The 26,389-nt window shown below is 39.4% G+C and overlaps 1 protein-coding gene across 5 annotated transcripts in view; it reads right to left on the reverse strand.

The window, feature by feature from the left end:
- The window catches only part of ARHGEF12 (Rho guanine nucleotide exchange factor 12), a 168,459-nt gene that overhangs the window by 17,407 nt on the left and 124,663 nt on the right, over positions 1-26,389 (reverse strand). For all 5 annotated transcript variants that reach the window (XM_044929608.2, XM_044929609.1, XM_025266751.2 and 2 more), the window contains 15 exons: positions 22,213-22,255; positions 21,821-21,926; positions 21,238-21,375; positions 20,560-20,592; positions 20,129-20,243; positions 19,373-19,478; positions 17,801-18,013; positions 10,997-11,129; positions 10,660-10,695; positions 10,178-10,332; positions 8,782-8,928; positions 7,416-7,501; positions 4,337-4,462; positions 2,615-2,729; positions 223-323 (listed from right to left, as the gene is read on the reverse strand). In XM_044929608.2, coding sequence (XP_044785543.1) covers positions 223-323; positions 2,615-2,729; positions 4,337-4,462; positions 7,416-7,501; positions 8,782-8,928; positions 10,178-10,332; positions 10,660-10,695; positions 10,997-11,129; positions 17,801-18,013; positions 19,373-19,478; positions 20,129-20,243; positions 20,560-20,592; positions 21,238-21,375; positions 21,821-21,926; positions 22,213-22,255 — 1,653 coding nt within the window. The remainder of the gene's footprint in view (positions 1-222; positions 324-2,614; positions 2,730-4,336; positions 4,463-7,415; positions 7,502-8,781; positions 8,929-10,177; positions 10,333-10,659; positions 10,696-10,996; positions 11,130-17,800; positions 18,014-19,372; positions 19,479-20,128; positions 20,244-20,559; positions 20,593-21,237; positions 21,376-21,820; positions 21,927-22,212; positions 22,256-26,389) is intronic.

The following is a 26,389-nucleotide window of genomic DNA, read 5'->3' on the forward strand; positions in this document are numbered from 1 at the left end:
ATGAGCAAACAAGCAGCTAGAGATGCTCAAGAGAGCCAAACACAACTCTGACGTCCTACCACAAACTGATCTGGCCCCACCTACTACATGAATAGGTAACCAGTGTTCTGCCTTCAATTATGTAATAACAGCTGCAAGGTTACTGAACTGGCTCTGCATAACACGAATTTAACGTTCTTATTCTCACTGCCAACCTGTGTCTTCTTGCTTTTTCCTTCTTACCTGTTTGTTCTCTGCCTCCTTAACAGCTTGGTTCACGTAATTTAAGATCTGACGACAGTGATCTGCAGCTTTCTTCACCTTCTCCCTTTCTGTTGGCCACTCTAAATATGGTGAAAAAAATCCAAAATGTAAAATGGAGGAAATCAGAGAAGAATATAAGCATATTGGGAATACCAGACCACCTGATCTGCCTCTTGAGAAATTTGTACGCAGGTCAGGAAGCAACAGTTAGAACTGGACATGGAACAACAGACTGGTTCCAAATAGGAAAAGGAGTTTGTCAAGGCTGTATATTGTCACTCTGTTTATTTAACTTATATGCAGAGTACATCATGAGAAACGCTGGACTGGAAGAAACACAAGCCGGAATCAAGATTGCCAGAGAAATATCAATAACCTCAGATATGCAGATGGCACCACCCTTATGGCAGAAAGTGAATAGGAACTCAAAAGCCTCTTGATGAAAGTGAAAGTGGAGAGTGAAAAGTTGGCTTAAAGCTCAACATTCAGAAAATGAAGATCATGGCATCCGGTCTCATCACTTCATGGGAAATAGATGGGGAAACAGTGCAAACAGTGTCAGACTTTATTTTTCGGGGCTCCAAAATCACTACAGATGGTATTGGCAGCCATGAAATTAAGACGCTTACTCCTTGGAAGGAAGGTTATGACCAACCTAGATAGCATATTGAAAAGCAGAGACATTACTTTGCCAACAAAGGTCCGTCTAGTCAAGGCTATGGTTTTTCCAGTGGTCATGTATGGATGTGAGAGTTGGACTGTGAAGAAGGCTGAGCGCTGAAGAATTGATGCTTTTGAACTGTGGTGCTGGAGAAGACTCTTGAGAGTCCCTTGGACTGCAAGGAGATCCAACCAGTCCATTCTGAAGGAGATCAGCCCTGGGATTTCTTTGGAAGGAATGATGCTAAAGCTGAAACTCCAGTACTTTGGCCACCTCATGCGAAGAGTTGACTCCCTCCCTGGGAGGGATTGGGGGCAGGAGGAGAAGGGGACGACAGAGGATGAGATGGCTGGATGGCATCACTGACTCGATGGACGTGAGTCTCAGTGAACTCCGGGAGTCGGTGATGGACAGGGAGGCCTGGCGTGCTGCGATTCATGGGGTTGCAAAGAGTTGGACACGACTGAGTGACTGATCTGATGTGATCTGATATATATATAAAGGAGATACCACTTTATTTTAACAGTATGAAAGCATACTAAGACCCTGAATATTTTTATACCAGGATAAAAAATCTACAGCAGAATCTTAGTTTAGGTAGTCTTGGGACAGGTAAGACTTCTTATCACAGTCTTTAAGCATAAACACTAATTTTTAAAAAGAAATCAAATGTGAGGAGTGATGCTTTATATCAAATATCAAGCCCACCACAAGAAACAGGTTTCATTCACATTGTAAGCTTATATAAATGAGACTCCTTTCTCCTTGCAATTTCAAAGTGCATAGCCTACAAGATTATGTACAACTGACTAGTTAAGCAATATTTTTGAGTGATAAAATAATTTAAAATAGCTCCAAAATAAGTTTCTTTAAATTTGGGATTAAAGAAAGAAAATAACTTACAATACTTGTTATTAAAAGAAGATGAAATTCACCAAAATGTACTGAGATTGTGTTGAAGTTATGCTTTGGTAAAGAATACCAAATCAGAATATTTGAAATTATAATCCTCTAAACAATAGTTCAATTATACTGAATAAATATATTAAAGTACAAAAATTAATGTGTATGAATATTTTCAAATTCCCAGGCATAAGAAATAGGCATTTAATTACACAAAAGTATTGAGCACTAAGTAAGTATAAGAACCTAAAGCTCAAGTGAGAAACTCAGATTCACTTTATATTTTAAAACAAGAGAGTTGGAGTGATAATACACTGATTGGACTTAATGAAAGTACATATCAATAGATACAAAACATCTCTTCAACCCGGTATAGGCAAAGGAAATAGGATGATACATGCTAGAGGAAGTATTGGTAAACTTTTCCTGTATATTTTACAGGCCAAATGGTCTTTGTCACAACTATTTAACCCTGCTGTTGTACAGCAAAAGTAGTCAGGAGATAATATTTCAACAAGTGAGCATGACTTGCTGATTTATGTTCCAATAAAACTTTACTTACAAAAATATGTGTGAGCCAGATTTAACCATGATCCACAGATTGCTTAAACCCTGTGCCTGAGCTACTACTAATGGAGCGCATTAAATCAAATGCCTGAAGACAACTGGAATCTTGCTAGAATATTTTGCCATACTACTTGGAAATTCAAAGTGCCAGACACCAGGATGCTGTGAGAGACTATTCAGAAAAATGTGTTTTTGTTGTTGTTGCTCTTAAGCTCTTTAATTTCAGTGAGAATGTTGTACCTGTGTATTTGGCAATATTGTCCAAGAGAAGAGGGTACTTAGTAAGCCTCTGCATTTGAGTGGGAATGATATCCTTTAGCTGCAGACGACGACACAGTGGATTACTCTCAGCATCCTAAAATTAAAGGCAAATAAGTGAATTTGTAATTCTTATTAGGACTATAATTACCTAACATGCACCATATATTGATTATACAAATGTCTTCAGCATCACAGTTCTGGTTATTAAATCAAGACTTAAAACCTGCCAGGACATGACACGGGCACACTCCACTTCTGTTTTCTTCTTTAATCACATAACATAGCCTTTACCACTCAGCAAATGGCTCTGTGCTATCTGTTTAAGCAAGGATTGAGAACATCCATAATCATCTCTAAGAATTGCTTTCTTGTGAAAAAGTTTTATACTAAGAAAATCTAGTTATGTTTTCCAATGATTGGCTTTCCTACCAAAAGCTAATCAATCAGTTAATCTGCTATCTGCCACTCCAAGTAGGCACAGTAGATCATAAATATAGATATATCAGCTCAGCTGTAACAGAGGTCTGCAAACCTCTCAATAATATGCCAGACGGTGGCTTTGAATGTCATCAGTCTCTGTCACAACTGTTGCATTCTGCTGTTTTAACACAAAAGCAGCCAGAGACAATACCTAAAGGAATGAATGTGGCTCTGTGCAGTAGAGTTCTAAGAAGGCCTCCAAGATTCCAATTTTCTGGTGTACGACCTGTATAACCCACCCCCTGCCCTTGAGTGTGGACAGAACCTATCAATATGATGGGTTATCGCTCCTGTGATTAGGTGACTATCAGTTAACTCTGAGTCAATCAAAAAGGAGATTGTCCTAGGTGAGACTGACTTAATCAGAGGAGTCTTTAAAAGCAAGCTCTGTCAGAGAGACACGTTCCTACTGGCCTGGCAGAGAAGAACACATCTTATAAACTGCCTACAGGGGCTACGTGGCAAAGAGATTTGGGCGCTTGCTAGGAGCCCAGAGCAGTTGCTAGCCAACAACAGCAAGAAGACAGGGTTCTCGATTATACATTTACAAGGAAGTGAATTCTGCTGACAATTAGTGAGCTTAAGAGAGTCCCAGATGAGAACTGCAGCTGCAAGTGATACCTTGATTTCAGCCTGATGAAAGCATGAAGAAAGGACATAGATAAACTGTATTTGTACTCTTAAACTACAAAACTGTGACATGATACATCTGCATCAAGTTGCAACATTTGTGGTGATTTGTCTACAGCAATACAAAATAAACTGTGTTCCAATCAAACTTTATTTATAAAAACAGGGAAGAGGCCGGATATGGCCGGTGGGCTCTAGTTTACTGATGGTTATCTATACCAATATATAGCCCAGTAAGCATGACTGCCGTTTGACTCTTCTCTGGCTGGCTATAAGGCCCTTCTCAGGTTTTGACAGTATTATTTCAATAGTGTGCATGGCCATTTCCTGCAATATCTCCAAGGCAATGTGACCTTCTAAGTCAAATATTTTAATCCCATCATATATTCTTTATAATTCACCATTACAGTATCACCTTTATATCCTCCAGTAATTTAAGAGATAATGTATGGCTTTAAAAATGTAAACATAGATATAACCCTTATGCAAAATTTTAGTCTTAGAATTCCCCTAGTTCATTCTGTAATTGACCCCCAAAAAAACTGCTTTTTTTTTTTTTTTTTTTTTGGTTAGATGACTCACTCAACTCACTTGCACAAAAGTCTGGAATCGAGAATCCTTTTTCTGGCGAGACTTGATCATTTCCAGGGCAAAGGGTTGGTTACTGCAAAAGGTAGCAGCAGCATGTTTCAACTTTTCCTCCCCGGGTCCACTGAACTGTGCCAAGAACACAAAGAACACAATAGAGAATACAGGATACTGAGCTTATATAAGGCCAGGCAAAAAGACAGACAGCCACAATCCTTCCAATATCCCAGTAAGTATCCCCAAGTGATAAGGAGCAGAAATCTACATATTTAATGTGGATTATCAAGGATTCTCCACTAAAAAACTTCTGACTGATGTATCCAGACCTTTTTTGATCATTGTATAGTATTTTCTTGTTCACAGCTTACCACAACTTAACCTTTTCAGTCTATCCCACTTCTAAATCTGACAGAAAGGTTGACACCTGGGGAATATGAGACACAAAATGCTTAAAGACTGAGATTAAAATTTGATTTTCTTAGAATCTGACACCTTCACAAAAATTACTGTCTTACTGCTCTAGGAAGAAAATCCTTGGGATTCAAGCTTACTTTCTTACTTATGAAATCCAGGGCAGGTCATAACTTCTCTGGGTCACAATAAAATTAAATCACCTCTGCTTCACCTATGCAGAAGGTGGAGCTCCATCCCTTTAATTTCTCTTAGGGAAGAATCATGAGCCTATGAACCTCTTTTACTAAAAATTATACTTTTTACTGGCTTTCCAGGTAGTGCTACTGGTAAAGAACCCACCTGCCAACGCAGGAGATGTTAAGAGATGCGGTTTCGACCCATAAGTTGGGAAGATTCCCCTGGTGAAGAGGATAGCAATCCACTCCTCTGTTCTGGCCTGGAGAACCCCCATGGACAGAGGGGCCTGGTGGGCTACAGTCCATGGGGTCACAAAGAGTCGGACACGACTGAGTGACTAAGCACAGCACAGCACAGGGCATTTGTAGGTAAATGCTCAGAACTTTCCTCTTCAACTATGAAGCACGCAGAGTGATGTTTTAATAGGTTGCTCCAATGTTGTATTTTTATTTTAAATATGACACTTAACATATTTAGAGATGAGACTGGCAGAATTTTTGGTATGTTAGTCAATCTAGGTACCAGGCAATTACTAACAGCAGCTGGGTTTACAAAAGAAAATAACGCCCCAGGCTCAAGCAGTTTTACAGTGGTTTTACTAGCAGCAAAAGTACATATAAGGTGATCTCATGGGGCCAATACTGGAAAAATACTCTCCAAAACTATTTTTAAAAGAGAAAATAAATCTAGACACCAATTTATGATTTCTGCTTTTAGTATTTCTGGCCAATGCTTTGCCCTAAATTAACCATTTGTACCTAGCAGCAACTAGCCAAACTGGTTAGTCTATTTTGCTTTTCCTCCATCTCTTATAGGCAAAACACACTGGTCAAGAATACAGTTCTTTTTACATGCTCTAAAATAAATCTTCTGTCCCACTTTTAAGAGGTATCTCTTTTTCACATGTAATATTTATATAGTCCAAAGGGCTATTACAAGAGGACCAACTGTACTTTTGTACTTTATTAATGATGAATCTCACCTGACACTTGGTGTTAAACATTATTTATATGAGATGTAAATTAAACTGCTTCAGAATCAAGATTGATATCTTAAGTCCACATGACTCACAACTTTTTAATCCAAATGGAGAAGAAAATTGATGCTACGCTATGTCATACTACAAATTTTCTATTTCAAGTTTGGTAGTGTGCTGCCAAGCCCACAGAACTCAGAGATCAAGAAACAAAATGAGTCACACGACCTGAGTAGCCACAGAATAAGCTGAATTTTCAAGGAAGTTAAGTCTCCTTAACAACAATAATGCCAGCATGGGTCTAAGGAGAAAATGCTTTGGAAAGTTCAGGAAATGCAAGGTGAGACTGGATTAGGATTCCCTGATCCTGTTTTTTTTTTTTTTTTTTTTTTAATTTTATTTTATTTTTAAACTTTACATAACTGTATTAGATTTGCCAAATATCAAAATGAATCCGCCACAGGTTTACATGTGTTCCCCATCCTGAACCCTCCTCCCTCCTCCCTCCCCATTCCATCCCTGTCAAGTGGCTAATCATTAAGAAGAGATCTACTAATAGATTGGTAGATTTTGAGTCATGGTCTCACCATCAAAGAAAAGAGTAAGATGAAGATTGTTTTGGTCAACTTTCCAGTGTTTAATCTTTCTAAAAGTTATCATTGTAAAATTACTGAAGTCTTTTGGCATTTCCTCAAGCAGTCTACATACTGAAGTAAGTATCTGTTGGCATATCTAAACAGTTCCTGTTCAACCAGTGTTAAAATTTTGGGAACGTCACATGTTTTACTATTACTCATAGGCTTAACTATAGGACTTTCTTTAAGCGTCTAGATCAAATCTCATTTTCATGTAGGAAGATTTTCTATATGTTCCAGTTTAGGTGTCCCTGCTATCTATTTCCAAAATAACCTGTATTCTCCCCTTTTTGTAACACTAATCACACTTGAAATAATGACTATTCTTTTTTTCCTACTGATTATAAGTTCCACAAGGGCAGGAGCTGTATCTGTTCTGACTGCCACTGTATCCCCAGCACCTAGAACAGTGAGTATATGCTGACAAAGAGTCAGCCAGAAAGATAAATGCAATCTGCCAAGCAGCTACTATAGTCTCTGAACTCTCCTTTCTTATACTGTAAATAAGGTTAAGTAATTTTCACTTTTCTGCTTTTGTGATGGTAACTCACAATCTGTAATTGTCCAGGGTTTTACAGTACATTTCTGAGATGCTGACAAAAAAAGACAGTTAAAATTCCACATCAGTTAAATTATTTTTATCAAGGTCCATTTTACTCTACATTCTTTAAAACACAAAGAACTATTATTTTTAATCTGATGAGAAAAGAGCATGCAGTTGAATGGGCACTTATTAGAAGACTAATTAAGAATACACACTTGACCCTTTTTATCTTTACATTTAAGGATGACTTTGCATACTTGGGAAAGTTAGCAGCTTAACCTTAAATCTGATCAAACACCTATGAAAATTTTTAAATGAAATCGCCAATGTCCTTACCCAGATCAGCAAATCTTCCCCAATCTGATCAATAACAGAGGTCTCATTCCTCTTCCGAATAGCCTTCATTTGCTCATTCAATCCAACTAAGAGGGGAAAAAAACGATGAAAAAAAATTAAGCATACATTCATTTCGGGCTGAGATACTGGTAGTATCATGAATCTAAATTAAAAAAAAAAAAGGATTTTCAGAGTAGTATGGCTTCTTCCCTGATAGTTCAGTCAGTAAAGAATCCACCTGCAATGCAGGAATCTGCCTGCGATGCAGGAGATCTGGGTTCAATTCCTGGGTCCAGAAGATCCCGCAGAGAAGGAAATGGCAACCCACTCCAGTATTCTTGCCTAGAAAATCCCATGGACAGAGGAACCTGGTGGGCTACAGTCCATGGGGTTCCAAGAGTCGGACACGACTTAGTGACTAAGCCACATAGCTTCTAATTGCCTTAAATATAAATCTGGACATAATTCCTATACATCTACATATTTTTAGTTCTATATGAAAACCAGTTGCCAAAGCATAAAATAATGTGGAAACTAGCACATTATATATGGTACAGGGGCATCAAATATGCATTTAACCTCAAGATTCCATCTGTAACCAGCCATGCTTGTAAGAAAACAAACTTCGACTGTACAAGTGACTCTGCCCACTATTCCTCTCAAAACGTGTGTTCCCAGGCAACGGACATCATCACGCTCAAATGTGTCACGCACACTGGTGAGACTCAGGAGCAAGAGGCAACTATTCGGTGGGTGGGTGTTGCTAGGTGGTGATGGCATCCTTAATGAAAGAAAGACTAAAAGGAAGGGTCCTGGAGAAACAGTGACTTAAAAAGAGAGGAAGTGATACTATTGTCTCCAAAGCCCAAGATGACTACAACCAGGGACAGACAGCAGCACTGATTTTTAATGTATTCATTCAAGCATTCCAAGCAACAAAACCATAAAATAATTTAATTCCTGAATGTTTTGGATTATATGTTATATATCACTACTTACAAAATATATTTATATATATATTATACAGACTATATATTTTAAAAAACATATATAATGTAAGTAATGGGGAATTTCCAAGGGTAATTTTAACTATGTTTTTTTGTCTTAGGCATTGACTTTAGGCCCTAAGTTCTGTGTTAATACTCTGAATAAAAAAAGTTGATGTGGTGAAAGTAAGGAATTGGGGAGAAATTCAAAGATCCAGTTATTTCTTTATATTATGCTCACATATAATTATAGAACTTTCAGGAATGCCAACATGGATACATTTATTTATAAGATTTTACTGTTATGGTGCCTTTTTATACCAACAATCTTTTATCTATTGGAAATGTTAGCAACAAAGATCAGAGTCAATTTATCTTACTGTGAAGTTGAAGAATATCTTCTAAGTTTGAAAAAATTTTCCGTAGCTCTGAAGGTGACAAAATTCCTTCTCTGGACACTCGCTGATAAAACACTTGATCTAGAACCTTCAATGTTCGAACATGAGCTCTTTCAGTGTAGAACAATTCTAAGCAGAAAAATAGGAAACATAAAATGTTACCTCACTTAGAATGAGATCAAACATAGGCGCTGGCTGAAATTAAGAACCAAATGAGTAATATAATCATTATTTATAGTTTTGACAGGATATGGTATCTCTGAAGTCACTTCTTAATTCCATGAAACTCTACTATATACTGGCTCTAAGAGTTGAATACTGCTAAATGAAAAGTATCATTTAAAACTATTCTGTACTTACAAGGTAACAATGTACTCAGAAATCCATGGGTTGCCAGCACCAACCAATCACAACTACAACATTAGAAAACTGTAAGTCCAAATATCACATAGTCTTTGAACTGAACCCTCTTCAGAAGTAATAGCATTCTATGTTATCTAACTTGCCTATTAACTCTAACTAATTAAGCAGGCTGCACTGGGTGCCCGCTGCTGCCCGCGGGCTCTCTCCAGCTGCAGCAAGCAGGGGCTACTCTCTGGTTGCGGCGCATCGGCTTCTCATTGTGGTGGCTTCTTCTGTGTCAGGGCACAGACTCTAGAGCGCGGGCTTCAGGAGTTGTGGCATAGAGGCTTAGTTGCCCCACAGGCATGTGGGATCTTCCGGGACCAGGGACTGAACTCATGTCCCTTGCATTAGCAGGTGGATTCTTAACCACTGGACTACCGGGGAAGTCCTGTCTATAGACTCTCATTTCTGAGGCCAAACTTTTTAATTTCACCATGTCTCAATGTTGCTAGAGACAGGAAGCATATGTATTCAAATCACAACTTAAAGATAGTAATAGGTACAGCTTCTGTGTCATATACGCTAGGGTAAAATAAAGCACATTACACAAGGATAAAGGAAGACCTAGATTTTAGTTTTCTTCCCATCACTTACCAGCTGCATGATCCTCACTAATTCAATTAGTTATTCTGAGCCTTGGCTCTCTCATTTATAATCTATGCGCAAAAAATAACAGAGCCTGAAAGTAAAGTGAGGGCGCAAGTGTTGTCTCAATGATTCTCCACGTTTAAGATCTATGATGATATGAAATTTAAATAACTTGAATGCTAAACACATTTTCCTTTTAAATTATCAATAAGATCATACAATCACTTGCATTTTTAAGTTGGAAAGTTCGGGGATCATCTATTCATTTCCTCTCTGTTCAAAACAAACGGTGAGTATAAACTCTGAAGCAAACTCCAAGGTTTGGGGTTGGTTTAACTCTAATAAAACTCAATATATGTGAATAACAAAAATGAATTAAACTCACCATTAATTACTTCCTGTCTTTTGATCTCACAAGGCTTGAGTCCCAATAACACTTCTCGACTGACGAGCTGTTGCCAGTTGGGTGGGTCCGTCTCTAAGTCATTTTCAAACTGTTCATCCTCACTCTGACTTTCTCCAAAAGCTATGCTGTCAAACCTAATGAAGAACAAATAATGATTTCTATTTCAGGACATCACACGGACAATGGGAGACAGCACAAGTCTTTATGTTACAGTCAATTAGTCAGATTTCTGAAGTATTACTTAGCAGAGCCTGAAACATCATCCTCCCTTACAAAATAGCTTACATGTGTTATAAACACTTCCATAAATTTTTAAATAGTTGTGTTTATTAAGAAATTTCTTTTATACTATCTAACAGATTTGTACATGGGGCTTTTTTTCCTTTAAAACTAGGACTTTAGGGGAAAAAGATATATTTCTTAAAATATGCCCCACTGAAAGCTACTTTAGGATTACTTACTTTCGAAAGGGCTTTGGTGTCCCATGCTCAGTCACTCTAAAACAATGGAGAATAGACAGTCAATGTATAAATAAAATGGTGATGAAAAAATTGATGACAAAGATATTCAAAATTGTGTTAAACCACAGCAACCGATAAATAATTCTTCTGGATATTCCAATGACTTAATACCAAATAAATTAAAAAACATTTCAGTACCTATCTAATATTTACTACCAATAAATTCTATTTCTTTCCCCCAAAAAGCATGTAGAAAAAAACACTAAGTATAGGCATACTATACAGTGAGAAACTTTTAAGCAGTGCCCTAAACACCCCTGAGACACCCCTGAATTACCTCTCTACTTCCCATTCCTCCTCCTGCACCTGGTCTAATGGAGGAGGTGGGAAATCAAAGATGGTGTTGGGAGTACGAGGAGTGCCATCCAAGGAGTCTCCAGATGCTGGCGTTTCTCCAGCTTGTTTTGATCCTGAAAAGACAAAAGTCAGACATTCAGATGCTGTTCATAAGGACAATGATTAAAAAAAAAAAAAAAAACCCATCCCCTAGAAAGCTTCAGTCTCACCCATGGTCATATTCTTACTTAAACAACTGCAGATTAGCTAGAAACAAAATTCTAACATAAAATTTTAACATGCACTACAAAATAAACTGGAATATCATTTTTCAGTTCAGTTCAATTCAGTCGCTCAGTCGTGTCCGACTCTGTGACCCCAAAGACTGCAGCATGCCAGGCTTCCCTGTCCATCATTTTTATGCAGCTTTAAAAAAATCAACATAAGACACGGCAACTACTAGGAAGAGCACATGATACGGAGAAACATTCTCTATATCCTTTTTACTCCAAGTACCAATCTTCTTCATTCAAATTTTAGTTATCATGATGGTCTACCTCCAAATAACTTCATATTTCTCATCTCTGAAGAGTCTGCTCACTTATTCATCCCATTTTCACTTCCCTTCTTTTTTTTCTTCCCATTCTTTAACATCTATATTATTATTCCTATCTGTTATTCCCTAAGTTTAAATGATGGAATTACATATATATTGTTCCAACAAGGCGTTAAGTGCCTTAACTTTCCTCTATGTCACATTAGGTATTTGTGTCCGTATCCTTCTCTTTAATTGTATTTCTTTCCTTTTACCTTTCATGTCTTTCAGTTACATTTTTACTTGTATCCTTAAGAGGATTTTTTACATTTCCATTCTGATCTGCAGCCACAACTAAAAATAGTCTATGCTTCGCCTAACAGGCTGATTCTAAGAGTCTGAAAAAAAAATAGTGTACTTACATTATTGTGACCATACACATATTGTAATACAACATACCCTATACATATTATTCTTGCCAGGTTAAGAGGCATGTTAGGTTAGGATTATGTTTTCTTTTCTACTGGTCCAATGATACAACTCCTAGGTCACATGAAATAGAATGTTTATTACATTAAAGTCATACACTCCATCAGTCATTTTCAGATTATGCCTCTGTTTGCTTCATGTTTCAATCATGAAGTCTTCCTGTCACCAGCCACCTGTGGAAGCACAGAAGCAGGTCTCTTGGCCCTGTTGAGCTTTTAGATGGCTGGCTGACATCCTGACTACAACTTTATGAGAGAGTCCAACCCAAAACCGCCTAGCTAAGGTGCTCCTGAGCTCCTCACGCACCAAAAATGTGAAGTAGTAAATATTTTTTGTGTGTTACGCCATTAAGTTTTGGGATAATTTATCACAAAGCAATTGATAACTAATAAAACAGTTATTATATATAACAGTTATATTAAGACTTCTTGGTCTCTGCTCCTTTTTCATAACATGGTATTCTTGCTTTAGATATAATAATCTCTTTAATTTCTTCAAGAATACTATCTAATTTGGAGGTGTTTTTATAAGTTCTTACTTATTACCTAAATTGTTTTCTGCTAGTGGCAGTTTTTCTGTTTATTTTGTATTTTCCTCTTTATGCCCCGAATAGGTTTGGTGGTATGGTTTTTCCTGTGGTCATGTATGGATGTGAGAGTTGGACTGTGAAGAAGGCTGAGCACGGAAGAATTGATGCTTTTGAACTGTGGTGTTGGAGAAGACTCTTGAAGAGTCCCTTGGACTGCAAGGAGATCCAACCAGTCCATTCTGAAGGAGATCAGCCCTGGGATTTCTTTGGAAGGAATGATGCTAAAGCTGAAACTCCAGTACTTTGGCCACCTCATGCGAAGAGTTGACTCATTGGAAAAGACTCTGGTGCTAGGAGGGATTGGGGGCAAGAGGAGAAGGGGACGACAGAGGATGAGATGGCTGGATGGCATCATTGACTTGATGGACGTGAGTCTGAGTGAACTCCGGGAGTTGGTGATGGACAGGGAGGCCTGGCGTGCTGCGATTCATGGGGTCGCAAAGAGTCGGACACAATTGAGCAACTGATCTGATCTGATCTGATCTGATTATCTTACGTCTTGACTCTAATAACTTCTGCCAAAAGTGAGTAATGCTGCACATTTCTAGGAATGTAAGACTTAGCAGCTGACTTGACTTTCCTATTCTGCTATGTAGAAGTAGGGTCCTTTCAGCTAGAAGCTCCTCGGGGTGGCATAAGCCCCTGGCATGCCTACCGCCAGGCTTTAGGTCCCCTAAAGTTAGCTTCAGGGCACTAACAGCATGGAGGACTTAAGAACTGTGTACCATGGCCTTACACAATTCACTTAGCTTGTGCCAAGTCACGTCCAACTCTTTGTGACCCCATGGACTGCAGCATGCCAGGCTTCTCTGTCCTTCACTGTCTCCCCGAGTTTGCTCAAACTCTTGTCCACTGAGTCAGTGATGCCATCCAACCATCTCATCCTCTGTCACTCCCTTCTCCCCCTGCCCTCAATCTTTCCCACCATCAGTGTCTTTTCCAATGAGTCAGCTCTTCGCATCTGGTGGCCAAGTACTGGAACTTCAGCTTCAGCATCAGTTCTTCCAGTAAATATTCAGCATTGATTTCCTTTAGGATTGACTGGTTTGATCTCCTTGCTGTCCAAGGGACTCTCAAGAACTTTCTCCAGCACCACAATTTGAAAGCATCGGTCTTTCTTCAGCACTCAGTCTTCTTTATGGTCCAATTCTCACATCCGTAGATGACTACTGGAAAAACCATACCTTTAACTCTATGGATCTTTGTCAGCAAAGTGATGTCTCTGCTTTTTAACACACTGTCTATGTTTGGCACAGTTTTGCTTTTAAGGAGCAAGCATCTTTTCATTTCATGGCTGCAGTCACCATCCACAGTGATTTTGGAGCCAAAGAATATAAAATCTGCCACTGTTTCCACTTTTTCCCCATCTATTTGCCATGAAGTGATGGGATCAGATGCCATGATCTTAGTTTTTTGAATGCTGAGTTTTAAGCCAGCTTTTTCACGCTTTCATTCTCATGAAGATGCTCTTCAGTTCCTCTTCACTTTCTGCCATCAGGGTGGTTATCATCTGCATATCTGAGATTGTTGATATTTCTCCCTGCAATCTTGATTCTAGCTTGTGAGTCATCCAGTCCAGCGTTTTGCATTAGGTACTCTGCATATAAGTTAAATAAGCAGCATGACAATACACAGCCTTGACGTACTCCTTTCCCAATTTTGAGCCAGTCTGTTGTTCCATGTCTGGTTCTAACTGTTCCTTCTTGACCTGCATACAGCTTTTTCAGGTAAGGTGGTCTGGTATTCCCATCTCTGTAAGAATTCTCCACAGTTTGTTGTGATCCACACAGTCAAAGGCTTTTAGCATAGTCAATAAAGCAGAAGTTGATGTTTTTCTGGAATTCCCTTGCTTTTTCTACGATCCAATGGATGTTGGCAATTTGATCTCTGGTTCCTCTGCCTTTTCTAAATTCAGCTTATATATCTGGAAGTTCTTGATTCAAATACTGTTGAAGCCTAGCTTGAAGGATTTTGAACATTACCTTACTATCATATGAAATGAACACAATTGTATGGTAGTTTGAACATTCTTTGGCACTGCCCTTCTTTGCGATTGGAACGAAGACTGACCTTTTCCAGACCCGTGGCCACTGTTGAGTTTTCCAAATTTGCTGGCATATTGAGGGCAGTACTTTCACAGCATCATCTTTTAGGATTTGAAAGAGCTCAATCGGAATTCCATCACCTCCACTAGCTTTGTTCATAGAAATGCTTCCAAAGGCCCACTTGGCTTCACACTCCAGGATGTCTGGCTCTGGGTGAGTGATCACACCATCATAGTTATCTGGGTCATTAATACCTTTTTTACAGAGTTCTTCTGTGTATTCTTGCCACCTCTTCTTAATAGTTTTTGCTTTTGTTAGGTCCCTGCTGTTTCTGTCCTTTATTGTTCCCATCTTTACATGAAATGTTCCCCTGGTATCATCAATTTTCTTGAAGAGCTCTCTAGACCTTCTCATTCTATTGTTTTCTATTTCTATGCACTGTTCATTTAAGAAGGCTTTCTTATCTCTCCTTGATATTCTCTGGAACTCTGCATTCAGTTGGGTATATCTTTCCCTTTCTACTTTGCCTTTCGCTTCTCTTCTTTGCTCAGCTATCTGTAAGGCCTCTTCAGACAATCACTTTGCCTTCTTGTATTTCTTTTTCTTTGGGATGGTTTTGGTCACCACCTCCTGTACAATGTTATGAACCTCTGTCCACAGTTCTTCAGACACTCTGTCTACCAGATCTCATCCCTTGAACTGTTCATCACCTCCACTGTAAAACCATAAGGGATTTGACTTGGGTCATACATGAATGACAGAGTCGTTTTCCCTACTTTCTTTAAGCCTGAATTTTGCAATGAGAAGCTTATGGTCTGAGCCACAGTCAGCTTTAGGTTTTGTTTTTGCAGACCTCCGGCTGTAAAGAATATAATCAGTCTGACTTCAACTTCTGTAACAAAGAACATATTCATTTTCTTCTGATACGGGAATGACTGCTTATATTCTGTAATGTAAAAATCAGAAGTTGCTGACAGAACTGTTTTGATTATAGATGTGAATTCATCATTTTCAGTTTTACTTCTTCCTCATGCACTCTGTGACTCATATGACAACTCTAAGCCCAAGGTCTCTTTTGGGTTCCAATGGACAGACTGGCTCCCACCTTGGACTCCTTACACGAACTATGGGCTCCTACTTCCTTTATGTCCTTTCATCCATCAAACCACTCGTGTCCATTGCTGCTGCTGCTGCTAAGTCATTTCAGTCGTGTCCAACTCTGTGCGATGCCACAGATGGCAGCCCACCAGGCTCCCCCATCCCTGGGATTCTCCAGGCAAGAACACTGGAGTGGGCTGCCATTTCCTTCTCCAGTGCATGAAAGTGAAAAGTGAAAGTGAAGTCGCTCAGTTGTGTCCGACTCCTAGTGACCCCATGGACTGCAGCCTACCAGGCTCCTCCGTCCATGGGATTTTCCAGGCAAGAGTACTGGAGTGGGATGCCATTGCCTTCTCCGTCCCATTAATCTCCCCCAAATTTATGGAAATCTCTTATGAATAAGAATATCTTCTCTTCCTCGGCTTCTTTCCTCTTTTTGCTTTTTGTTTATTCATTACCTAGTGTTCTTTTATTTCAGTGAGACACGACAGCCATGAATTAAGGCATTACTCAGTCCAGCATCTTCAGAATTCCATGTAAGACTGAACTTCCAGGCTTTTCTACGAATGTCACCGCTACTTCTTTGTCTTCTGCTACACGTCCCTCAAATAGAGACTGATGTTTCTGTCATATTCTATGTACTGCAGGGTGATGAGACAGCGACTCTTCTTTTTCCTAAGGACTACTTTTAGACTATTACCCTACTTATAAAAATCCCTTGCTCCACTGAGGCGCTCACTCTCTGAATAATGTCATGTTGTCATTACCAAGAGCCATCTAGCAACACTGAACCTTTGGCTGCTGGCTCACAATTTTCCTCTCCATGCTATTATCAAATGCAGCCACCACAAAATCTATGTCTATAAACATAGCTAAACCTTTGGCTCCTTGGTGCCTCACCTGCTTCATCACTAGTAACCCCCTCTATGCAACCTCAGGGACCACTTCCACGGATCCACCCTTGGTTTTGTCATACCAGAAACTGAACTGCTTCCAAAATCACCAATACAAATGGGTATTTCCTTCTCCAAATACAAGGACCTATTTCTCCCAGCTCACCTGCTTAAGGAACCGATTATAACAAGCATGAAGAAATATGGTAATAAGCTCTTTTCTCAATTACCTACAATTACTTCCTATCTTTCTTTACTCTTCAAATCCTCTTGCCCTTCTCACTAAATCCTCACTCTCAGCTAATAACCTTGCCCTTCACATATACTCTGCATAGCACTGCTTCTCTCCTTCTCAAAACTGTTTTCTATTGGTTATATAGTCCATTTCCCACATTTTTAACCTCTTTCTCTCAATTGGCTTCCCCTTAGTATTAAAAAAAAAAAAACCCAGTATCCCAGATTTTTTAAAAGTCTTCTTTAGATGCACCCCACATAAACATATCTGCCTCTAACTTACTTTTACTTTTCTTATTTTTTGTTGTTTTTATTCTATCAATTTTATATTGATAACATTCTTAAATACAGAATAATTTTTACTGATATACATACTGAGCTTCCCTGGTGGCTCAGAGGTTAAAGCGTCTGCCTGTAATGCGGGAGACCTGTGTTACATCCCTGGGTCAGGAAGATCCCCTGGAGAAGGAAATGGCAACCCACTCCTGTACTCTTGCCTGGAGAATCCCATGGACGGGGGAGCCTGGTGGGCTACATGGGGTCACAAAGACAAGGACCTACTGTATATGCTTCTAACTTCTGACCAGTCCTCTCAACACTCCCCACAACTTGAATATTTTATTTATGGTATTTATGACTACTTCCCCAGAAGGCTAAGCTGCATGGGGCAAAAATCTATGTATAATTATTGCATGCTAATGTTTGCCACAGAGATAATGCCTGACAGAAAACTCCATAAATAGTTTCTGAATGGATAATAACTCAAAATTACCATCCAGAGTAGATTTGTCACTGGTTATAGGATACTAAAATCTTTAAACTGTGACTCAGTCCTGATTCAAATAATCTGCCCCTCTATTTCTTAGTATGGTTGTTTTAAAATCCTGATGCTTAGCTAAGTTGAATGACAGCATTAGCTCACCCATATCATTCTCTTTCCCTCCTTCCTGGGAAAGAGTGGCCCCTGAAACCATGGAGGACGTGGAATTGGCTGGCAGGTATCCACTGTCTGCTCCTTCACTTGCTGATCCACTCTGGCGCAGCTTCGCAGAATCCTGAGGTTCAGGACTCACAGACGAGGGTGTGGACAAGTGCTTAGGGTGGCGCTGCTTCTGCAGTTCCATGGCTCTGCCAACTGAACAGAAAGCAACGGCTAGTAAATCATGTGGCAAAACAGCTTTAAAAAAGATGATGAGAAGAATTTAGAAAGAACATGGTGGGCCCTAGAAACATAGAACATGAATTACATAGAGTGAGGAAGAGAGAGAGAGATAGAAAGATAGGAAGGAAGGGAGAAAAAAAGTAAGGAAGAAAGAAAGAGAAGGAAGGAGGTGGGCGGTGGAGATAGAGAGAAAGGCAGGGGAGAGTGAAAGAGGAGGAGGAGAAAAGGGTGGGAGATGGTAGAAGATGAGGGGGAGAGAGAAGAGGTAGAGGAAGAAGGGTCATGAGAAAAGGAGCTGAGAAGACCAGCACCGGGTGGGGGGAGAGGGGATACCGACAGACAGAGATGGACACACCACAAAGCTGAATTCCTCTGTCAGAGTGAAGATGAAGCCTGCTGGCTCTGTGAACTCTTAGCAAGCCCCTACCCCACTCCTCCCTAGCACTCACAATTTCATCATGACATGCCTCAGAGACCATGTAGAATAATCCCCATCCTGCCTGTTACCAGTGTTTACATCAGTCACCATGAGAAGCACCCCAGAGCCGTGCACATCTTCACATAGCTTGTTATATCTCTAATCCTAAAATTCTTCCTTCCCTAACTCCTACAATTCTTCTTCTGAATCCCTTTAACAGATGGTTAAGTTTTTCATTCTCCTCAACCTCTTCTCTAAAGATTTCCTTCATCTTCTCGGTGTTTCTCAACAAGGGGCACCACTGACATTTGAATGAGGATTCTTCACAGGGTGGGACACTCAGCTTTGCTGGACACAACACCCGCCCCCAACTCCAACTGTGCCAGTATTTTCAAATGCGGTGCTGCCCAATGTGAGGACCACTGCAGGACCTAATTTCTCTCCCATAGCACCACCTCTACTTCTCCTGTAGCCCTCTCTAGGAGCAACTCTCCATTAGGCCTGAGGGTGGCGGGACATCAGGAAATAAAGCACAATGAAGAGGTGGAGAACAGTTTAAGTATGGAGAAAATGAGTCATGTACGTATAAAAAGACAAAGTATGATGGTGAAGTTTGTGTACATTTTGTTTTATGAATTTAACAATCAGAAAGTGAACGCAACAAAGTCAGAACAGGTAAGTAAATTATGTTATGAACAGCTGATGGGACGTTCTACTGCCATTAAACATTTACGACAACCGTGAAGTCTAACTGAAAACTGGGGGTTTAGAAATGACACTGAATAGAAACAGTGGAGGTTCAGTGGAAACATTTCTAGAACATCTTTCTCCAGCAACCCAACCTAGCTGAATGAGCCTCTGATCTAAAGATGGCATGGAATGGTGGGAATGCAGCATTTCAGACTTCAACTTACTTGCGCTATTGTCGTGGCGGCTTGGTCTCCTAGGGGGTCCCAAGATGCTGGTGAACCCTCTTCGCTTCCCCTTTTCTTCGCCTTCTCTATCTTTCTTCATACTTTGCTAGAATCAAGGTACAATCAAAGAGGTAAGAGATGCACAATCCTAATGGTCAAGTTGAAAGAAACCGGCCACATGTAAATGAAAGACACACAACGGGCGCTCGTTGGAAGCTGGCACACAGCACTATGTACACGTCAAACTCAAGATGCCTTTTCAAACCCTTCAGAGCTGACAATTTTGGAAAGTAAAAGGTATTTTTATAACACATTTACTGGGAGCTTGTTTGAAGTAACTCATTCATCTCTTGAATAATATTTGCTAAATTAATAATGTCTGAAGGCACAATGCTAAAAGATGGGGTACAACGAAGGAGGAGGCCCTTATCTTCATCCAGCTTTACAATCTAACAACATAAACAATTATAAACATCGAGAGGAACTGTAAAGGAAAAGCATGGGGTCGAAACAAAGCTGAGGATGGCTCTCTGTGTAAACTCCTGTTTTCACTTTTCATATCATCTAACAGTTGGTTCGTACGTCTGGATTTCTCACTAGATTTTGAGTTTCTTCAGAACAGGGACCGTATCTTATTCCTGCTGGCATGCTTAGCACTAATTTGCTGAAAAAGTAAACACGAAGAAGGAGGAAAGCCGTGCAGTCAGATATAAGAAGCATGGCGACCTGAACACACTATTACTACTCCAGTTTTACCTTGATTTTTGGAAGGAATCCAATCCGACCTCGCTTGTGCTCCAAATTTCGAGGTTCTTTCACTTTTACTCCCAAATGTTTCATGTACATGAGAATAACATATTGCATTGTTGAACTGGGGGAGAAAGGATTAAGTAAAATAAGACTTCTGGGAAGGGACAGTGGGTAAATAAAGATATCAAATGACTTCCAAAACCCCCATGCTGAAAGTCTTAGAATTCATCAAGTGAAACATAAAGAGCTATCTACTCACTGTGACCAGTAAAGATTCTACTCAAGATACTAGAATATTAGTCACATAAAATACAAGCCACCAGAGACAGTCTGTATTTTTAAGTTAAAAGAAATAAATCTTAATTTAGGACAGGAGAAAAGACAGTTTCTTTTTTTTTTTTGGTCCTTAAAATTCTAGGAAAAAATAGTTACATTACCTCTTTTCTTCTTCTACAGCCTGAGCAGTCATCCTAAAAATAAAAGCATTTAAGATGAAATATTACAGTTTAATAAAAGAGTTGTTACTAAACTCAGATAACTGATCAACAAAACAGAGTGAAGTCCATGGAATTCTCCAGGCAAGAATACTGCAGTGGATAGCCATTCCCTTCTCCAGGGGATCTTCCCGACCCAGGGATCAAACCCAGGTCTTCCACACTGCAGGCAGATTCTTTACCATCTGAGCCACCAGGGAAGCCCCTGTGGCACAGTAAATGCTTTGGGACCCACTCTAAGTCTCTGTCACCTGGAATGATATATCAGAAAAATTGTGATCCCTGAAGGATCACTTTTTCATCATCAACTTGCCATAAATGTTTTATAGCAAGAAATATTTCCAAAGCCTGTGAATTAAAGCCAATGTAAGTATTCAACCTGTTTTTGATCAGCTAGAAATTCAACAGTTACTCATTTTAGCAATACCCAGAAAAAGAAATACAAGAACGTCATCTACGATATCAGCATAAACTTAAGATTCCAGCTTCTCAAGTATTATCACAAAGCAAACAGCTGTACATAAACAACCTGACACCCTTTCTAAATTTGTTCAAATGTACTTTACACATAATTATCATCTCAGTAGAGAGGGCGTTTCTACATGTATTTCTATTACTTACAACACTTCTTCAATTTTGGCAACAATCTGTTCTGCACATGCCCGTTCCTTCTCCAAAGTTAACCGGTCCTTGTCTCGCTCTACATCAAGTTTAGTCAGTTCACTTTCAGCCAGGGTCAGCCCCATGCTGCGCTTCTGCCTAAAGGGAATAGGAGAAATTTCCTGAGGCAGCCTAGAGGGTAATTTCCTGAGTTTCCTAGAGGGTAACTATCTCCCTCTGGAGACACTTCATTGGAGTTTCCATAGTTCTGAATTTCTAGCAACAGGTAAAATGTCATGCTTTTCTATTTGGGGGCCCATGTCACCTGGGACACTGGAAAAAAAATTCTAGAGGAAGTCACTCAACAGAACACATATCCCGAAGGACACACTTGGCCCAGACAGGTACTAAGCTCAATTCCTGCCAGCCATAAGGAACGGGGACCATGGACTCTCAGTACCATGCCAACCTTTCGATGCCAGAAGTTCATTAGGTTTTAGTAACGGTGATAGAGACCACATGTTATGCCAAGGAATGTATAACCTTTTCCTACCTAGAAAGAAAATTAATTCAGGACAACCATATCAGCTTCCACAGGGCTTACCGAAAATCTTCCAAGTGCCTCTGAACTTCTGGGTGGACTCTTTCTTGCATAGTTTGGATATAGTGGCGATGTAGATCCTCAGGAATAAGCTCTGGTCGTCTTTTTTCTGCATAAATACAAGAAATCACCTGATCTAAAGGCACATTCTGTGCATTGTAACTGGCACTACTTGGTGTAAACTTAAAGTAAGATAAAGAGATACTCAATATATTTTAAGTATTTTAATCTTAGAACTCACATTTCATTTACTCTTAAGTGTATTATAGGCTCTTTTACTGTTGTGATTCGTATGACCTACTAGTCACTGTGTAACAGATAAAACCTCTAGAGAGGAGCTGAGCTACCTATCTACAGAGATGCAATCCTCTGGCACATTGGTGCTCCAGACTTACCTAGATCTACTGATATTTCATCAGGAACAGAAACCTTCAGGTGCTAAAACAAAAATGCAAACAAAAAGTGAAATAGCACTAAGGGTCTTTCAGGATCCATATCAGTACTTACACAAAATAAAGAGAAAAAACTTGAATACCTATATTTATATTCATGTATAAGCTCATTTGTGGGGTACCACCCATCTAAATTTCCCAGCTTTGGAATATTCTATGGTTTGAACTTGAAAATAAGCCTTTTCCCCAAGGATCATGTTATAAAGGAAATACCTACAATCCGTTTTACTAGATGACTGGATGCTTTTGTGCCTTACTTATTCCTGTTGGCTTTGGCTTTCTAGAATGAATGAATATTGGTTTGGGCTTTCGAGAATCACTGGTTAAGATGAGTCACACACTGTTTGAATCAATATAGGCAAAAATCTAAACTATATGTAGATAACCATATGAAAAACTTACTCATGTATAACAATTTTATTCACTGTATTTGAGACACTCACACTGAAGACCATGATATTCCCAATCATATTGGTATATAAAGCTGAAGAACCCTCACAAGATGTCATGCATCCAACAAGAAAGTGCTGGATATCAATGTTGAAGCTCTGGAGTCTTAAATCTCTAGTTCTTACATCTGCAGTTCTAACTACTGAAATAAGATAACTGTGTCATAATTAACTTCTTCTTAGCTATATTTTTTCACATGACAACTGCAGTTTGTGATCCCATTACCAGATAATTTTCTCCTGTTAATTTGGGAAATGTCTCAGAAAAAATTGTTTTGCCTTTGGAGAAAATATATTATCTTATTCAAATTTACTCTGTATTATACACCCACTTAAGTCATATTCTTCCAGAATTTAAAAAAAAATTAATGTAAGATCTGAAGTTTTACATCTGAAAATAAGTTACTGCTAAAAATTAAGAGAGCTCTAATATATATTTGAAGAGCAGTTGAAATGGATTTCAAAGCTTTCTCTTTATCTGAAGTTGCTATAAAGTAGCTCAAGCCAACTTTCCAGAAGTACTTCTAGCACAAATGCAAGAAAATATATATACGCTCATTTCTGTATCCGCGTATTTATATGAAATAATCTCACCTGCGGCATAAAAGAATAATTAGCAAATTAATCTAGCAGGGTTCTTACACTTTGATGTTAATAAGCAGCAAATACAAGAAATCACCTGATCTGAAGGCACACTCTGTGCCTTAGCATGGAATGCTCTTAAGAAATGTCAAGTTCATATAAACTTCAGTATACTGTCATTTCTTCATTGAAGAAAATCATCTTAATGAATATAATGTGTAATATTTTAAACAATGGCATTATAATCAGAACCCTAACCAATCCATTCAGCAACTATCTGAGTGACCACTCTGTCAGGATCTATTCAGTTTTGGGAAAACAGCAGTGAACAAACAGAACAAAAGACATCTGCCCTAATGGAGCTTCATTCAGGGCAGAGGAGCAGGAATATAGACAGATAAAATAAAGAAAAAAATATAAATTCTATGGACAAAAATAACACAGGAAAGGCGACAGAAAGCAAGGGGGATGAAATTTTAAGTAAATTGGTCAGGGAAGGCCCACTGAGAAGGTACTGAAAGGGGAACTCCCCGGGTCGGTAGGTGCCCAATATGCTACTGGAGATCAATCGAGAAATAACTCCAGAAAGAATGAAGGGATGGAGCCAAAGCAAAAACAATACCCAGTTGTAGATGGGACTGGTGATAGAAGCAAGGTCCGATGCTGTAAAGAGCAATATTGCACAGGAACCTGAAATGTCAGGTCCATGAATCAAGGCAAATTGGAAATGGTCAAACAGGAGATGGCAAGAGTGAACATCGACATTCTAGGAATCAGCGAACTAAAATGGACTGGAAAGGGTGAATTTAACTCAGATGACCATTATATCTACTACTGTGGGCAGGAATCCCTCAGAAGAAATGGAGTAGCCACCATGGTCAACAAAAGACTCTGAAATGCAGTACTTGGATGCAATCTCAAAAACGACAGAATGATCTCTGTTCATTTCCAAGGCAAACCATTCAATATCATGGTAATCCAAGTCTATGCCGCAACCAGTAACACTGAAGAAGCTGAAGTTGAACGGTTCTATGAAGACCTACAAGACCTTTTAGAACTAAAACCCCAAAAAGATGTCCGTTTTATTATAGGGGACTGGAATGCAAAAGTAGGAAGTCAAGAAACACCTGGGTAACAGGCAAATTTGGCCTTGGAGTACAGAATGAAGCAGGGCAAAGGCTAATAAGAGTTTTGCCAAGAGAACACACTGGTCATAAAAAACACTCTCTTCCAACAACACAAGAGAAGACTCTATACATGGACATCACCAGATGGTCAACACCGAAATTAGACTGATTATATTCTTTGCAGCCAAAGATGGAGAAGCTCACACAGTCAGCAAAAACAAGACCAGGAGCTGACTGTGGCTCAGATCATGAACTCCTTATTGCCAAATTCAGATTTAAATTGAAGAAAGTGGGGAAAACCACTAGACCATTGAGGTATGACCTAAATCAAATCCCTTATGATTATACAGTGGAAGTGAGAAATAGATTTAAAGGACTAGATCTGATAGAGTGCCTGATGAACTATGGATGGAGGTTCATGACATTGTACAGGAGACAGGGATCAAGGCCATCCCCATGAAAAGAAATGCAAAAAAGCAAAATGGCTGTCTGGGGAGGCCTTACAAATAGCTGTGAAAAGAGAAGTGAAAGCAAAGGAGAAAAGGAAAGATACAAGCATCTGAATGCAGAGTTCCAAAGAATAGCAAGGAGAGATAAGAAAGCCTTCCTCAGCGATCAATGCAAAGAAATAGAGGAAAACAACAGAATGGGAAAGACTAGAGATCTCTTCAAGAAAATTAGACATACCAAGGGAACATTTCATGCAAAGATGGGCTCGAAAAAGGACAGAAACGGTATGGACCTAACAGAAGCAGAAGATATTAAGAAGAGGTGGCAAGAATACCCAGAAGAACTGTACAAAAAAGAGTTTCATGACCCAGATAATCATGATGGTGTGATCACTGACCTAGAGCCAGACATCCTGGAATGTGAAGTCAAGTGGGCCTTAGAAAGCATCACTACAAAAAAAGCTAGTGGAGGTGATGGAATTCCAGTTGAGCTATTTCAAATCCTGAAAGATGATGCTGTGAAAGTGCAGCCCTCAATATGCCAGCAAATGTGGAAAACTCAGCAGTGGCCACAGGACTGGAAAAGGTCAGTTTTCATTCCAATCCCAAAGAAAGGCAATGCCAAAGTATGCTCAAACTACCACACAATTGCACTCATCTCACACGCTAGTAAAGTAATCCTCAAAATTCTCCAAGCAAGGCTTCAGCAGTACGTGAATCATGAACTTCTAGATGTTCAAGCTGGTTTTAAAAAGGCAGAGGAACCAGAGTTCAAATTGCCAACATCCGCTAGATCATCAAAAAAGCAAGAGAGTTCCAGAAAAACATCTATTTCTGCTTTATTGACTATGCCAAAGCCTTTGATTGTGTGGATCACAATAAGCTGTGGAAAAGTCTGAAAGAGATGGGAATACCAGACCACCTGACCTGCCTCTTGAGAAACCTATATGCAGGTTAGGAAGCAACAGTTAGAACTGGACATGGAACAACAGACTGGTTCCAAATAGGAAAAGGAGTACGTCAAGGCTGTATATTGTCACCCTGCTTATTTAACTTATATGCAGAGTATATCATGAGAAACGCTGGGCTGGCAGAAGCACAAGCTGGAATCAAGATTGCTGGGAGAAATACCAATAACCTCAGATATGCAGATGACACCACCCTTATGGCAGAAAGTGAAGAGGAACTAAAAAGCCTCTTGATGAAAGTGAAAGAGGAGAGTGAAAAAGTTGGCTTAAAGCTCAACATTCAGAAAACAAAGATCATGGTATCTGATCCCATCACTTCATGGGAAATAGATGGGAAAACAGTGGAAACAGTGTCAGACTTTATTTTTGGGGGCTTCAAAATCACTGCAGATGGTGATTGCAGCCATGAAATTAAAAGATGCTTACTCCTTGGAAGGAAGTTATGACCAGCCTAGACAGCATATTGAAAAGCAGAGACATTACTTTACCAACAAAGGTCCGTCTAGTCAAGGCTATGGTTTTTTCAGTGGTCATGTATGAATGTG

The sequence above is a fragment of the Bubalus bubalis genome, chromosome 16 (assembly GCF_019923935.1).
Source record: "Bubalus bubalis isolate 160015118507 breed Murrah chromosome 16, NDDB_SH_1, whole genome shotgun sequence".
NCBI classification, from domain to species: domain Eukaryota; kingdom Metazoa; phylum Chordata; class Mammalia; order Artiodactyla; family Bovidae; genus Bubalus; species Bubalus bubalis.